This window comes from Varroa destructor, unplaced genomic scaffold (assembly GCF_002443255.2).
Source record: "Varroa destructor unplaced genomic scaffold, Vdes_3.0 BEIS01000007.1, whole genome shotgun sequence".
Lineage (NCBI taxonomy): Eukaryota > Metazoa > Arthropoda > Arachnida > Mesostigmata > Varroidae > Varroa > Varroa destructor.
Genome location: NW_019211460.1, coordinates 2,298,559 through 2,316,417, shown reverse-complemented (window position 1 = coordinate 2,316,417; position 17,859 = coordinate 2,298,559). Strand labels below are relative to the sequence as shown.

The window sequence follows — 17,859 nt, the reverse complement described above, 5'->3', positions numbered from 1 at the left end:
AAATTAAAAACAACACAAAACAAGTTATGGTAGGGTTTGCTACGATTCAAAACGCGCAGCGCCGCTTTTTTGACAAAAAGGTGAAACCCATCGTTAGTGCTGATGGCAAATAATTCAGCGTGTACAAATGAAAAACCTTGTAAATGGTAACAAGTTTTGGCGAAAAAAGCGTTGAAGTTTAAAGCTCAGATTTTATAAATATATATACAATCTACCCACTGCTCAAACTCACCATTTTGTCTCAGTACTGGGTTACACACACATAGTGCTATTTTATTTTCTATTCAAAAGTCAACGTAAAATTTGGACATGTTTTAATTCGTAGATTATGCAATTCATCTAGTTTATATTATAATAATAGAAAAGTACGGGTAATCACTGATACCGTTAATGACCAGAAAGTGCCAAGTTGTTGCCCATCGTAGAACGATGCAGGCAATGTTGCATTCGTCCACATACATGTAAGCAAATGTTCAAAGAAGAGAAGAATTTTCAATGGTCAGTCTTAGATATAAAAAATGACTTTTATTACTGTAGCGTATTTTAACAATATGTGCTAATTAAAAGTGGCATAAATATATTTAAATTCAATTATGACACGAGTTGCATATGACTTGATGAGAGATGCGTATGCGTATCCTTCACATGACTAAAGAGAAATTATTTTTTCTAGAAAAGACGTCTATCTTTTTCCTCTAATCTATCCAAAACAGGTCACTAACCCTATTCAGGATAGTAAAGGTATTTATCGTTTCCGCTTTGTAAGTGAACTTTTCTTTGTGCTCTCTGATCGGATTAAGCTTTTTTATTAGTGAGTTTTTACGTCCTTTTTTTGATCGTAGTCTAACTGCTCTTTCTTTGTCCCTACTGATCCTTTAATTTTATCTGCTCACAATGAGAAAAAAATTGAAACCAACAGGCGGCAAAACGATATGTTCAGCTAACAACCGGTAATCTTATCGATTGTGCTATCGATTGATCTATCGATTTGGTTCACGTTCTGCTGCAACCCAAAGAAATGCGTACTTATAGGTACGTATTAAACTAGATCGTTCAGTATGAAATGCGAAATGATAGACTGTAATTCTTCCAGGTTTCTTCACAAGCAAAGTTAATTTGTTTTCGGTCAATGTATTATTATCTATGATTTCCTGCCATTTGTATTGTAGCTTATTTACTCTACTGTTGCAAATGTCTGAGGTACCCGAACCTGAAAAATGTTGAAAGACAATTTCAACTTTATACACAACGCTAAATTGTCTTTAAACAATTTATGAATGAAATGAATTGGATTTAAACAATTTGAGAGACTGCCGAGATAACCATAAAGAATATCTGAGGGGCAAATGATTGGTATGGTGGAAACCAGAAAAGCTCCAATCGTAGCTCCTGGGTATTCGCAGAGCCGTAATTGTTAATGGTCGAGCGTTTTTGAGCAACGGGAGTCGTTTAATGCATGGTTCGTTTACCATTGCGAATATGCTTCACCCGTAATTAATAAACCTGACTTAGTTGCCCTAGTGAACAGCACTTAGACCAATTAATAAACGCCATACGTTATTGCGGGCGATGGTGATGTCTCGCCGGTTCAGTTATATCCATTTACTGATGAGACTGCCTTCTATTATCGCAGAAAATCCATTTTCATCGAAAGTCAAAATTTAGTGCAAGAATGAGAATAAAGAAAAAATCAAGAAGCAAGCGTCTCCATTCATTTATTTTTAAGGTTCGATCAAATTGTGCGGTAACCATTTGTTATGTTTGTTAACCTCATTATTTTGACGTAGGTGAGCAAGTATAGTAAATTTACATGCACGACATCTGAGTGCTAACGCCCGTAGACTCTGAAACGCTTTCGGTCGGCTTTCGCTATAGTTTTGAACACTTTGCTAATCGTATTCGTGTTAGGGCTTCTATGGGACTCATGATCAAGTTCAAAGTTTATTTCCTGTTAGCTCTTATAATGCCAATGGCTCACGGTGCTTCTAGAAGTAAACCCTTTACCTAACAAAAGGTTTATACGGTGAGTTGTCTCTGCTGTTATAACTATAAGATTGAACTCACATTTGGAAGCCACTGAACATTTAGGATTTTGCGTCCACTACTGCAGTACTCTTGCTAAAAGCCCGAACGACTACGGATATGAGTGAACGATTTCAGATTGCAAAACCAAATTCAAGTTCAAATGTAAGTGAAAGGCAAAAAGCAATGTCATCAAAGGTCGCATTGTTATAAAAGATCGCCATTTTTAAATATGAGATTAAAATTTCTCGCATTTCCTACTGTTTACATTTATAGATGTCGATTCCGCAGCTGAAATACTCGTAATCCTTACGTGATGTTAATACAACTTTCGTTTCAATTTCGATTCAAAAAAGTAAATACAAGTATGAGATGCAACATGTTCATCCTTTCTTCTTCGGGACAGACAATCTTGAAGAGGACGGATATGAATACCACATGTATTTTCAATAAAGTCCGCAAGTGCTTCAGTTTGACCGCCTCCGTATGGTAAGTCCGTTAGGACGTTGCATCGTAATGTGACGAAACTTTGCGGTACTTAGAAAAATTAGGCTGACAATTGGACAAAGAGGATGTGTATGATTTTGACGTAGAGGCGCATGTGTGATTGCAACGCTAGTGACCCTCGCACTTGTTGAGCTACGCTTCCTCCATAAACAAATAGGCAGAAAGATTTAAGGTGTTAACATTGCCACCGTCGGGTGTGCTGGGTTGGTCGCCTAATTGCCTTACAATATTATTGTGGCATTGTGGCGACCTGCATTATTTGCCAAACTGCGATCAAGTGTAAAGGGTGATTTGTATTTGAAAAAAAATGGCAACGCCAAGGTCTATGTACGCTTTGTCACCGGGACTTTGCTCAGTTCTTCAGAGCGCTGTTGAACGTGCTAATGAGTTATCTGCTAATCCCACTAAACGGCGTGAATTTATGTGCCGCTTTGATAGTGAATTCGCAAGTGCAACGACCGAAGCACGTTATCAGAATTTATTTAGAAAAATTGTTACCTGGTTACAAAATATTCCTAATCTGGACATGCCACAACGGTAAGCATTATTGTAATGTCGCTTTAGCAGATATGTAGAGTCTAAGTGACACTCCAATTTGCAGAATTACAGGACTGTCGTTATTCAGGCTGGAATATATGAAAAAAATGGTAATTGCTTTTCACACAAGAGCTCTGCCGCCTGTTATAAAGCCGACAGCTTCCTAGAATAATCCACACAAAAATGCTTGGCCGTAATTCAATCATCTCTAACAGTAGATATTCAATATTCTCTATCATTTTTCATAAAATTCATCATGAAGAATGCTTACATAAACAATTGAGATTATGGCTGATATGACTTTTTAAGGAAACTAGAGTAAAAATCACACTGCTACGTTCGTGCAAAATACATTTTGAAATGTCACTAACTCGTATGCAGGAGAAAGATCTTTCTGCAAGATTATATTTTAGTACACCCTAGAATTACTACATATTGAACAAAAAATTATAAAAACAACAGTAAAAAGGACATTGTAGGCGCTGCAACGACAAATGCACATGGTGTAGCAAATCGATGACTGATCCTATCATATAGCGTCTATACACGTGCACATGTTCGCAGAGTTGTTAGCCCACAAACTTTGCAAAGGGTTAACATGGTTGCATATAAATAATAACGATAATAATAATAATAATATTATTACTAATTGTAGTTTGCTGATAAAACTCAGCAATTGTATTTTATTTACGTGTAGAACTACGGATGTGCGTCTCGGCCTAGTACTAATAATAGCAATTTTCATTCAGTAAGCACTAATAACATACTTCGAACCTTCGTATCTACTAACAGCGTTGAGGAGTTACGAATGGCGGAACTAGCTGGTGCTGGCATTCTGGTGATAATTAAGCTGCATTGTGCCGAGGTACAGCCATCGTTTGAAGACTTACTTGATCAAATCGAGGATGCGTTTAGTGCGCGCCTTATGGCAGCTCAAACTAAAGCATCAAAACCGCCATCAGAAGACATCCCATCCCACATCCTAAAAGGTTAGATTTAGGTTGTCGAGTATGAAAGCATACTTATTTAATGTACCTCCCGATAGCTACGTTGCTCAATAGAGTATCCTTTCAGTGTGAAATAATCGACCACTGCGACAGTTTTCATCTTTTCGCGCTGAAAAGCCAAACTAGTAACTGTACTGTAACATTTTGCGTGATTTTCCATGAAGTGAATTAGTTTAGATACGCAGCAGATAGGTAATATAAGCTTATATTAATAAGTCAATGTAATTACAGCAAACGAGTTACTGAGTATCAGTTGAAAATTGAATTTTGCATATAAAATTTTATGCACGATATACTGCGTCTTGTCTTTTCTTCGATGGGGCTTCGTCAAGGCTTCGACGGTCTACTTTGTGACGGAGAGTTTCAATGAAAAATAGTTCCCTTTACAACATTTCTTGATTCATTTACGAGCCAGCAGTTATAGAAAAAAGGAGCCGAGAGCACATTGATATTTATATTGTGGTCAAGTCTAACGATATCTACTAGATTAAAAAGAAAGTATATATATAGTACGGGACATTCCAATTCGAACAAACTAAGACGGGCTGTTTGTCGTAGCGGGCGTACATTCGCTATTCTTGGGACCAGAAAAAACTTGTTTCCTTCCGGAAAAAACAGCAAACTTATTATGGCGAAAAACAGTTTGTAATCTGAAGCGAAGATCAGTTATTATCCAATGTGTTTACAAGGAACAAACCCCCAACATGATAATAAATTGATGGCCTACGTTACAGCAAATTTTTGTGCGGCTTTTTGCAATTTGAAGATTTTTAAGAGCCAATCGTAGGATGTTCGACAGCGTTTACATCTACAAGGTTCAGCAATTTATCGAAATAACCTAAAAAGCCATTTTTTGCACACATGGATTTTCTTCTATAGAAATATCGGCCGTTTTGAAAGGCGGATTTTCTGCTCTAGCGGGTCATCCAGATAGGCTCCAACAGCTGGACCTTTTGGGACTTTCTGCGTTTTTTTTACTTATTGGCTGCTTTGAGTTGTTGCATTTTCAGGACTTTTGGGCGTGTTATCTGTTCAGAATATAATTCTGCTGAAATTTTTTGTACCATATTCGAATGACAGTTTAACTAATATCCTTTGATACCCGGCAACTTTAAAAAAGTTGTTTTCGAATTAAAGAGGGTATATTTTAAAAATGACTAGTAAGTGATTAAGCGCCTAAATTGAAGATGTAATTGAGGTGCAAGGTGCTCATAAATGGTTGAGTAAATACGACGGTTAGGCATGGCATTTAGGCAACAAAAAAGTCGTCAAAATGTCTATCGTTGCTTCGATATAGTTTTAAGGTCTCTTTCTAATAAAAAGTTCCGATTTATGTCCCAGCTTATATATATATGCGATTTGTAGTATTTTCGATAACATTGCATTGATGTTCAACTAAAACAGAGCGTCCCGGTTCTCTGGCCAGTATACTTAAGGAAGCAGGAAAGAAAGCAGCTGCAATTTCTGCCCAAATAGAAGAATCACTGGTGGATGCAGAAAGACGCGACGCTGAATCTCAACTTGATGTAACAAGTGCGAATGTTGTCCCTGCAGAACAGGTAACGCTACCTGAAGATTATGCGATCGATCTGGACGACAACGAATTTTTCACCGGTTGGTAACTAGTGAACTTTGAGTTGTAATATATAGCTCGAGTACTAGTATGCTTAGCACAGACATTTCTGAAGGCGTTCTGCCTCAATATATTAGGTCGTTCAGCATAGAATCCGAGAAATATTAATCTTGTATTTTAAAATCACCCTTTTATATAAGAGTACGGCACTTTTTCGTATTTTTCAGATGCGCTTATACATTTTAGGACCCTCACCCCGATATGATTACTAAAGATTTTAGCACGCGGGTCGCAGTGAGCCATAGAAAACCCTCTACAAAAGTGAATGATAAACCGTTGAGAGCTATGATTAAAAACGCACAAATGATATTACTTATATTTAGCATATGTAGAAAGACCGTATGTGTATTTCAGGGTCAGATAAATAAGGTACACAAATTGGATCAAAGGGTGTAGCAAAATTTAAACCAGGAACAAAAACGAAGACGTAGAGAGCCTTGCTTGTTTTTGCTTTGTTAACCATTTACTCAAAATTCGTCATTTCCCTTTATTTTATAGACTGTCGTGCTCCAAACTTTTTCAGTAGCGAAATATGTATTATGCTAAGTAGAGGGTTCTTGTTATTCTTAGCTATATTAATTTATTTTAACTTCTGAAGTAGCGAACATCTCTTACCCAAAATATTGTCGTTCACTTGCTATGACCTTTGCCCAGTTTTCTGGTAGCCACTATATCCCACGAAGGTAGAAAAGAAGCTCCGTCTTTGGAAGCGATCCATTTGCGAAGCTCAGCCTATGCTTGGAAGTGTTTATTTTCTTCACCATGCCGTAGTGACAGAAACAAGTGATGTTTAGATGAGGCGATGTCTGGACAGTAGGAGGCGTAGCATTGTCATGTATAGCAATACCATTCTGCGTTGTCTATTGCTTGTCCAAGGGCCTTTTTCAGTCAAGTTCGTGGCTCAGACGTATGTGTTGGTTTATGTAACTCGTTCTTATAACCCTCTCTTTTAAGTAGTCTATAGTGAGCACTTTTTTCTTATAGCATCATATGCAGAGGCACAGTTTTCGACTATGATCATTATTTCGTAGTGTTAAATTGGAGGGCTCTCCGGAGTTTAGTCGTCTGGTTTTCGTTTAAGATTATTGTCAAAAATCGGTTTTCCGTCGTTAGTGACGATTCTGTCAGAATTGACTTTCTACTAAAGCCATATTATCAACCGGCTAGCGCTGTCAGCGACTTCGAGCAATCTATTTGCCCCTACTTTTTTTTCAGCATGAGTATAGTGAAGCGACAATGTCCGATACATGTTCTTTTCGAATTCCGCTTTCTGTTTTTCCGCTTTTCGAGTTACAACTCTGACGACAGCAGCCCAGTAAAGACGACAATCACAACCATCCCCGTGGGAGATTCCAGCTACATCGGTCAGCCCACATTAATGCCGTCTATCAGCTCCAACGGGAATTGACTAGCCAACCTAATAAATTACCCTTCAAATGGCAGCAGATCACCTATATTAAAAGTTAGATTGAAAATAGAAGAACTCTGGTTCTGAAAGAAGTTTCGAGAATTAGAGTTTACTGATTAATATATGATCCTCAACGACCTTAGATTATATATTGGGTTACGCTGGGATGTGCCAGCTGTTGTATAAACAAAACTATAAATTAAGTGCCTAAATGTCTTATAATAATTATCGAGTGAAGAATTTTATAGCATCTGAGCTAATGCTCTATCAAGGACGGGTGATCTGATCCATGTAGAGATGAAGTGATATCTAATAAAAAAAGGGAAGGATTGTCCAAGTAGCTCAAAACGCAGCGCGTGGCGAAAAGGCGAAAGCCACTGACCAAAACCATTATAGTTCGTGTTGTCAATAGTTGTAGTGAACAACCAGTTGCTCTAAATGATTACGGGTCTTCTTTTGACAAATCTATAAAAGTTCCTCTTAACTAGATGATTTTACCTTTTCTAAAAACTCAATGAATGTATTACCTGTTCAGCTCACAATGGTTTTAAAGCCTATACATGTTATTACACATTTACACTATTTGATTCAAGTGCAGCAAACTTTTTACGATGGGCTAAGTTAAACTTTTAAACAACAACTATCCTTTTCGTTAGGGTGCTAATTTGAATCCTGTGTCACCATGTCAATGGTTACGAATGTTTAAACTAGTACATTTTTTTTCGGGAGTACAACGAAATCGGTATAATGATGCAATTCTCGCTGAGCTGTAAGGATCAGATAAAGGCTGGAGCTCTCGAGACAATTTTCGTTATGCGAGAGTACTAGAAAGAAGGTATCTAGGGGCACTTTCAGAGCATCCTTTAGGCGCCGTTGTCTTCAAAATATCTCCTGCATGCTTTATAATCCAGTTATGAACGTGGTTACATGCAACAAAAGCTTTGGCCACGTAGTGTCCTGCCTTCGAAGGTCTTCTGAAAAGCCTCTTCCGGCAGCTTTTTTTTCCGTTGCCATAACTCCTTTTTGAAACGTAAGATCCACCAGAAGCTTCTAGAGAAAGGTGCATACATCCCCTGCTGGTGGCATAATTATAGTTAAATATTCCTTTCATATATATATAAACATTGCACGATGCTTTGTGTTATTATTTTCCAGATATCAACGATCTTTTGGAAGACGATGGGTTCGGAGCACCACTTAGTATTCCGCAAGTGGTTGTGGTGTGTATGAATTATTAGCTTAAATAGTAATTTTAGTTACTACCATTATCAACTAAACAAACAGAATATAGACAGTAGGTGTATCACATTTTCAATTCAGGCTAAGCCTTTCTTAACCTATCGTATATTTTGCATTTCTGAAAAAAATTTAATATGAAGCTCGAGAATATACCAAGCCCATCTAGGATATGTAAGCCACTAGAACCCCTTAACATAGCTTTCTCCCAGGGTGTGTAATAATGAAAATTCTGAGATCCCCATTTTTCGAAACGCTGATCTGTAGTCTTACATGCGTACCGCGATATTGCATCATAAACAGTAAGAAGGATTAAGCTGGTATAAATGAAAAAAATGATTCGCCAATTGAGCTTTTGTTATTAAATTTCGTTGTGGCAGATGCTACTGCTAATAACAAGTAGCTCTAAGAGAAGTAATTGTCTCTAATAATAGCATACATAATTAATACTTTACAAGACTTCGCCGCCTGAAAAATCAACAGTGTTTGAAACGTCTTCCGGCTTTGACATCTACGCCAATGAGGCGACACTGCATGTTGACGTAACGCAGCTACTAGAAACAAAGGTGGTATGTAATGTTTAGTGTTTATATACTAATTATACCGTCGTTCCCCTTTTACACATTACAAGTATAGCCTGGTAGGAATTTCTAAATATTGTTTCGAGTTTAGCACGAGCTCATCAGTATACTCGATCTCTCTAGGTAAATAGACGAATTTATTTCCCCAGTAGCGGCATAGCAATAGTGTTCCTTGGGAAAATCATCTAGTTCCTTTTTTCGTGATTGCTAGCGGGTCGAAGGATTATACTTATAAAAGCTTCCAGCTTGGATGAAGCGCTTATCTAATCAAAAAAGAACGCAACAGGTATCGTTCAGATTTTCTTGTAATTATCATTTTCAATGTCCTAGGTTCTTGCTGTCCTCATTTTAAAGACGAAAAGGAAGCCTATCGCTGAGGACTTCTTAGCCAGATATTGATACGGTTGCTGATATTAGTGGGTTCTACTTTGTCGATGTTTCTGTAATAAGGAAGATATGGTTTTCGAAGAAGCAGCACTAAATATTGCAAAATAGTGCGGTTTTACAGGATGATCCTTTTGTGGCCTCAGACTGCATTCCAGCTATCAACTGAGCTTTTTTACAAAATGCGCTTCATGTTTTCCATCGCCTTGTGCAATTATATTAATTTATTTTAATGTCTTGTTGGAATGCACGAAGGTTGTTGGGGAACAACATCCACCCGCAGACTCTTTCGTGCTGGAGCCGCTGGACACGAGACCAGTTCCTCCAAGCAGGCAACCTCGTAAACGCATCGTTTCTGACGCAACGACAAAATTAACTACCCTGGACCTGCAAAGACAAATTCAAGACACTTCAGATATTGTGAGAAGCCTGCCCGATGATCGAGCAGCGGTTATTAGGTGAGAATTTGTCTGAGCTTAATTTAATGATGGAATTCGTAGGAATTAATAAGTTTTTTGCACTGATAATCATTTACGATTCTAAAATGGCTCCGACATTGACCGTCAGGAGTCGGTAGATATTTTCTTTATCTAGATTTTTCGGCGCCTTGCTTATAGTGATGAGTATCGAGTTATGATAACTTGAGCACGTGCCGCGCACCTTATAATACCAGTGGACTCACTCTAGTAAGACAGCTTCAAAATGAGTACAATTAAGACTGCTCTTTAATAAACGCATATTGCTGAACAATTTGCTTACGTAGAAAAAGAGTTAGCTTCAAACAGAGAAAAGGCTGATGGTTATATTTAAGCAATTATCAACACGGTAGATGTAGTTCTGTTTCGTAAAAAGGTGATCATGGTCTAATTTAAGAAATTCTAAAATTTACAAACCAATGTATTCGATAAGTTGCTTTTCGATTCCTCATTACTTTTGCATGATTTTTGTGGTATAGATACGTTCGAATATTTTATTGCTAGAAACATACGAGGATGGAAAACGGCGGCCGAACTTCTGCATCATGGCTCCAATGTGCCGCGGAAAGGGAGTACCCTACAAAATGAAGTGTTGGAGGCGATGAATTTACCAAAGCGGGTTCAACCAACGCCTGCTAAACAGGCTCCGATGGGTGACGAAGGAACAATGCAAACCGATCACGAGGACGACTTAGGACAGTCGTCGTTGGTTGTTCCTGGGGAGTCAATGCGGCAGGATGAAACGAATATTCCGCCGACTGATGCTCCGAGAGAAACGTTGGAGTCTTCTTCCCTCCCACAAGCTTCACGTATTGATACTCCTTCTTTTGAGCCCTTATCGGCCACTCGAGAAGGTTCTGTTCCCACTATTTTTGAAGGTTTCCAGGAGAAAACCGCATCAGATGCGGCGCTTGCGGGTACACCGCCAGACGCTACAATGCAAATTTTCGTCACGGTAAGTGAGCAACGTTAGGTTGAATATCGTCAGGTTTGGCTATTTTTCCTGATTTACAAACCTCTCGAAGCTATAAGAAATTCGGCCAAGCTCATTAGAACAATGGTTATAACTCTCGTATTAATATTTAGCGAAATGTCTTTGAATATAAATATAGGGCACTTTGTAGAAGCTCGTCAATTTTAGCGTTTTTATCATTTTTTGCACGTTTCGCCCATTCTGTAGGACATACCTCCAACTGAAAGGTCGAGCGATGAAGAAACAGTTATCATAAGATCCGAAGAAACCGAGAGGTCAATTGACGAAGCAATGCGGATTAGAAATAGCCAAGATCTTATAACCCGCGCGATCAGGTAAAATTGCACTGCTGAAAATAACAACCTGTTACTTCGAGATTAGTAAGAAGATCTAAATACCCTTAACAGCGGTTTAGAAGACTCAGAAATGATACTTACGATTTTTTCAAATCAATATGTGAATGATTTTTCTTTCGAAGAATTTGCTTGAATTAACCGCGAAAAGACGTTGCTATATAATTACCGCCATAAAGTTCTATATGGCAAGCTAGGCAAGGTGATTCGGCGGCACTATAGAACAGAAAAGATTAAGCCAAACAATATACTAATGTGCGTGCAGATGTGCCTGAAAATAATCACATTAACCAGTATACCAAACTGCGAAGAGGTTTTTTGGAAGTCACTTATATGCTGGATAACTGGAAACAGATTTCCAGTTTTTATTATATTGAAACCAAGTGAAGTTAAAATCGACTAAAATTTCAAGTTAAACTTTACATGAGAGTGAGCTACGGAGGGCAGACTCGACAGCAGAAAATTCCAGATTACGCCTTCGTATCAAAGTGCTCATGGCGGGAAACGTTGGAAATGTTTCAAATGTTCAAGTATGTTTACATTAGTTTCAAAACAAATTTCAGTTTTTTATCTAAAAAAAAACTTTAATGACCTCTAGCAAAGCTATCGAGTTTGACCGGTTGAAGGTATTTGAAGTCTTTCGATAAGGCATCTTGCTTGACCTCTCTCTCTTGTATTGTGAGTATAAACCAGCTATACAAAGCCCACGTAACGCGAAAAAATCTAATGCTCTTGTAAGGCTCAATTTTCTGCGACTATATTAAAATGCTCATTAATAACACTGTCAACACAAGCAAGCTATTTGGTAAGTTTTTTTTTGTAACTACTGCATCGTTCTACTGATTGATTCGAAAATGAAGCAGCACTAGCCAACCTGAGTCGAATAGGAGCTTGAAGTAGCACTAAAAGCGTATCTGGTAACGTTTCAGTATGATGCCGTTGCTCATAATTTCACTTTTTTAATACATAAACCGGAGAAAAACTCGCTTGTACGTCTTATGTAGAGCCTCATGTACGACGAAGGTTTTAAGTATGGAGGATACTAAAGAAAAAGTTGGATGCTAATGACCATTACCGTATAGTATACAGAATAAAAACTCAGGAGGATAAAATCAGCAAACAATGCAGCATACGCCTCGGTGTGTATCTGCCAAAAAATTATTCTAACAGAAACGTAAGTCTTTCCCTAACGAACACGTAACTCAGCACGAACATGTCGCTATATTTCACACATTTTCTCAATAATCCACGGCAGATTTGAAAATGAGATCTTTGACTGATAGCTTTGCGGTGCATTCTGCAAGGATTTCCAGTGACACTATCTGCAGAGCGTAAAAACGGGCTAATCATCGAGTGTCATTGGGGAGGGCAACGTTTTTAAAAATTTGTTAGAACTGGGCAGAGTTACTGAAGCTAAAAGTGGTGTTTGGGCCGAGCCGTGGACCAGGAATAGAATTTCGAGAAGCTCATATTTGGCCACTTGCCAGTGATTATTGCAGACAACCTAAACCAACCATTACGGTACTAGAATGACCCTAATTTGGAAGACCAAAGAAAATAATTGTAGGTTTATAATGTAACCGATAATCTACCTCAACTTATAGGTATAACTACTCAACCGCATGTAGTACTAATATCTTTTTAGGTAAGTATTGCCGATTAAATTGGTTGATCTTATATGCCCACTTATGTGTTTTTAAAGAATCTATACAGTTTGTTGATTTAATGATACAGTGATTTTCAATGTCCCAGTGTCTTCCTACATTGTTATGTAGGAGAAATACACCAACAGGGGCAAGGTTCTTCAATGGATTGCTACAGGAGTACAGAATGGTATTTTAATAAGCAAGGTAGCAAACTAGCCCAAGTATTTTGAGCAGTACTCGATTTAGGAGCGATAGATTGATATTTTTGATGTCGTCAAAAGCATATTTTAATATACTAATTAGCGTTTTCGAATCCCCCTATTGGATGGGAAAGTACCGCAGCTGATTAACACAAATACGACCTGCGACAGAAGCACTGATACAGTTAGTGTACTTATGTAACACTCTGAAAGAGTTTCAAGGTCCAACTGTTGATCCTACGGAGTCACAAGACGCGGTCGTTGTCAATGTCATGAAGTTCTCTCGAGAAACCGTCTTTAAGAGGCTGTGAAAGACGAACACAATATACAGTGTTACTATATCCAAAAAGCAAACCGGCGTTGGTGCAAATCCGACAGTTATCTATGCAAAATTTTAAGGGAGACGATTAAAGAACCACGCAAGAAAGAACCTCTAAGTGTTCCTGCGAACTACAGGCCAGTAGCATGGGATTCTATTTCTTGTGACTTCATGGCAGGAATCTATCGGTTCATCAATGTGGGTCTGCAAAGGGCCCTTCTCATTTACAACGAACTACAACCGTGGCACGGGGCAACGATTTTTTACGCTGTGTGTGTTTCAGTATTCTGTGTTTTTTAGCAAAAATGTCTAAATTTACCAGCATATGAAGGTCATGAAGTATCTCACAGGTAACGACTGGTACAGCGAATCATTGACTATGCGTCCAAATAAGTTACGTATTACCGGCCCAAACTGCAACAGCTCATGTTCATCTTTGCCTGGCACTGAATTGCTTGCTGAAGGCATCAAATGTGTTATGAAGCCATTTTGAAATAAAGAAGGAAGTCAATCGGATCAATCCACGCTATCCATTAGATGTGGTCAGATCTGGAAAAACCATAAAACACTGTTGCTTACTTATAATCATACATACGTAAAACTAACCATCAGAATGTCTAGCGATGCTTCTTATGAGATAATTCATCTAACCCTTTTTGTTTTTGCTTATAGGTGCAACGGCGAAAGATACACAAACCCGAGAAATGGAAAAGTTGTTCCCTATATAGCTTTCTCAGACATCCCTAAAACTGGCTTGTGCAACGAAGATCATTTACCAACACTTATGAGTGATCTTATGGTCCTGATTAAGTTAGGAATCTTCATATGCATCCAACAGGAGACTGCAAACGAATCCAATGACCTATATATTTTTCTAAGAAAAAAACAACTGGAGTAATCAGCCGTATGGCTGGTTTAGAGCTGTATTGTCGTACATTTAACAATATGTGTTAAACGGTCTTTGTTTATATGTGGCACGTGTATACGTATGATATTGTGGTTATAAATGCATTTGTGTATAATCGTAACTCAATCGTGAAGATGTTGCAAATAGTGTAGCAATCATGATCGATTTTGTAGAAGCAAATCTTCACGATAAATTGTCTATTATAATTGCGACACAAGGACAAAACTGTGCACATCAGGTTTATAAGATTGACATAGGTTCTCCAGGCTAGTCGAATAGATTTAGTCGGTGTTTTTTTAGAATACATAAAAACTCATTGGCTGTTTTATGGCACCAGTATAACACAGGTCCTTTCTCATTGTAATTAATACAACTGCAGTAGTTTAAATATAAACTAGGCTTGATGATAGGCATTTGTGGTTCCAAGACTTCATGTGAGAATTTCTGTGATTGAAGATGTCCCCTGCAAAACTTGTTAATCCGCCTGAATCTAATATCATTTATACTGTTTCTCCTAACGTTATGTGTCATAATCTTAACTAACACTGTAGATTTCTAAAATACAAACTCGAAGGTTTGAACAGGACCCATTTCATCAAATTCACTATTTTTACGTTCCTATTTTTTTTTTTAAATCTCGTGTTATGACAATTCGTTTTGGAACTCAGCATGTTCATTAATCAAATTCAGAAGATTTGTAGCCTAGAACTAACCTTCCCATATATGTAACCAGTACCTGGGCTGAGTTCCAGGTCTGAATAGTTTCCCTAAAATTTCATTAAAAGATCTTTATTGCTATGGTGTAGTGCATTGTTGACATCCTTACAGTTACCAAACATGGTAGAACCAAATCGGGTCAAATAAAGGCATAGAGTCAACCACAAGTAAGAATAACTTTAAACAAAGTTATTCTTATTTGTCCTTTTTTCTACTAAATACGACTAAATAAAATTCTTACGATTGTCAGATATAATTTGATACGTCGAAATATTTTTATTCAACATATAACGTTAATGTTAATGATTTTTCGTCTTTAAATAGATATAGCTTTTTAGATCAACATTTTTTCATACATATCCACGAATATAGCTGATATTAAATGGGATAATTAGACGTTTTGCCACGACCGTTACTCTTTGCATTTGCCTAAATCCAAAAATATATATATTTGTGGCACTCAGATGTTCCCAAGCATTCAAAATAAAATCGCGAAAAAATAATACACTACTTATGAGACATCAATTACGTACTGATTTAATGTAAGTTAAAGCTTAAGTTCTAAAACTGGGCATTATGAAACTTGTCTACGAAATGTATGTACACATGTTACATGCAATGTAAGAACAATTCTATAATTATCATTCACGGTCATGTAATTTTAGTACTTGACTGTGAATCTGATTTTACTATTTCTTCTAATTCATAGAAAATGCGTTGGGCAAAATTCAGATAACAAGTCAATAAAACGTACCTTTGAGTAACGAGGTTGCTGATGCAATACCCGAAAAGTAATTTAAAGAACTTGCAGGGAACAATCGGAAAGTAAACTTCCTTCGTTTGGTTTAACATTTGTGTCGCGCCTAATTTTAATCAACGCGGTAGTTAAATAAGCCTATATGTCTCGAGTTTTCACGTCCAGCGTTATAGCCGATGGGCATTCGATCACTTTATCAGATGGTGGCTGCCGGCCCAAAACGGAACTGTGCCTATACCCAGGCTCGAACCTAGTCCCCACCCTAGATCCTAGAACATGTGTTCTAGGATTGAATTGCTTCTTCTGTAACTAGGTAAATAACTCTCAGCAAATCGACGAACAAGCGGTGTCGTGCAAAAGAGCGTTTTCCCCCTAGGATCGTCGCGGGGAATTAAACGCCGTCATCACAGGCAAGGCAACTTAGTTTCGGGGTCGGCACGTCAAACAGTATTGGTTTGCTATAGGAGGACCGCTATAGCGCACTTGCAAGCGAACGAGCTGGCGGAGCCGACCACCTGCAGAGTTACGGAGCGGTTGCCTGCATGATCGTAAGACACGCTCGGCTCCTCCGTTCCCACGATGCTTCCGGCAATCGCTTTCACGACAAACACGACGGTAAACGAAGCCTTACGAGCAACTTTAAGTTGATCGATGGGTTCAAAACCGCATTTCTACATCTTAACTACAATATTTGATTTATTACATAATTTTCTCGCTGTGTGTTGAGGTTATCACAATTCAATACATAGGTGATGTACTGATAAAAAGTTACCAACTACTGTTAGTCGCAACAATATAACTAGATCAAAGATCTAGGGTCCATTTGGTTACTTAGGTAGAATTCTATTAAAAAGTTGTGGCCCTTGAGTAAAAGTTCTAGATATCCCGGGGAACTTTATCTCTTCCAAAAAAGTTCCAATCGTTTTCATTTTGGATCGAAATTTAGAGCGGAACATTAGACCCATTCGATCGAATTGAAAATGTTCGCCTAAAGGTTTGAGAAAGGGAAAATTTTCTGAAATATAATATAAAAGCATTACGCGTTATGTATAATCAAATACTGTAGTTGGTGTAACTTTATTATTTATTTAAATGTGACGTAGTACCAATATGAATGGCTATAATAAATATGTGTTAGGTTCAAAAGAAAATTACGTATTGTCTACGATTTCATATTCACGATTAAGCCTGTGTCCTTGTCCTTTGCGTTATGAAATCGAAGATATAATTTCACGTGAACATCATTGTGACTTCAAGCATGCTGACCTCTACAGTTGAAATTTGGATAGCCATTAGGCAATTTTTTCTCCCGTAGTATAATCCCGTATCAGTGAGAGACTGAAGGAAAGCACTGTTTTGAGGAACAGGGCTGGATCCTTCGAAGTGATACCTCACATTCACCAGAACTCTGGCTTTGTGGTAGCTATCGAAAGGTAAGTTACACTGTGAGCTTAAAAACGGGTGGATTGGGTCAAGGTAACAGTGAATCTGTGCAATGGCTTTTTTTCTGGTAAGGACGCTCGTCCTAGTCTAATTAAATCGTCTTAAGAATCCCCCTACAAAGATGATTATTTACATAGCATTACCACTCATTCCTAAATAAGTTTTAATTAATAAACATGCTGATTTGGGCATTACACATAGTATACAGCGAAATAAAATGTTTCTGAACTTTGCTATTTACATGACATAACGTCAAACCAAACGATACAAACAAACACTGTCTTGTATATAACAATATTGTGTTACGCTCGTTGCCCTTAAGTTATTTGCCGGAGCGAGAGACTCAACTACCACTTTCGGCAGTTTCAAAACAACAGTACGTAATATCGAACGACAAATTCTTCATTAGTTACGGTTTGTTTTTAATAAACGTGTTGTTACTACTCCAGTGCAGTGTATTTACATGACCGAAATTTGCATTCTCGTGCAGACATCCACATCTGGATGGCTGCTGTTAGCCCCTCTAAAGTGAGGGTATGACATCAAACATCTGAACTGATATATTCTTGCGGTCTGTTAACGGAGAAGCTCATTCGAAGTTTGTCATGGAGAAATGATACAGATGTACACAGGTTTACGGATTTGTCCTCTACATTAGCAAGAAGCATCATTGAAGAAGCCGACTTGACAATTACGATGGTCATTTGTATCATAGTAATAATATGAACATAGAAATAATGATGATAATCCTCA

The 17,859-nt window shown here is 37.9% G+C and overlaps 1 protein-coding gene across 1 annotated transcript; it reads left to right on the top strand.

Annotated features, from left to right (window-relative positions):
* Positions 1-2,692: 2,692 nt before the first annotated feature.
* LOC111254783 (uncharacterized) lies at positions 2,693-15,167 on the top strand. The gene is made up of 9 exons (XM_022815992.2): positions 2,693-3,066; positions 3,859-4,055; positions 5,478-5,687; positions 8,270-8,334; positions 8,809-8,919; positions 9,571-9,773; positions 10,296-10,746; positions 10,972-11,099; positions 13,955-15,167. Exons 1-9 carry the CDS (start codon positions 2,837-2,839, stop codon positions 14,178-14,180), a joined length of 1,821 nt encoding a protein of 606 aa, XP_022671727.1. The 5' UTR covers positions 2,693-2,836; the 3' UTR covers positions 14,181-15,167.
* The last annotated feature ends 2,692 nt before the right edge of the window (positions 15,168-17,859 follow it).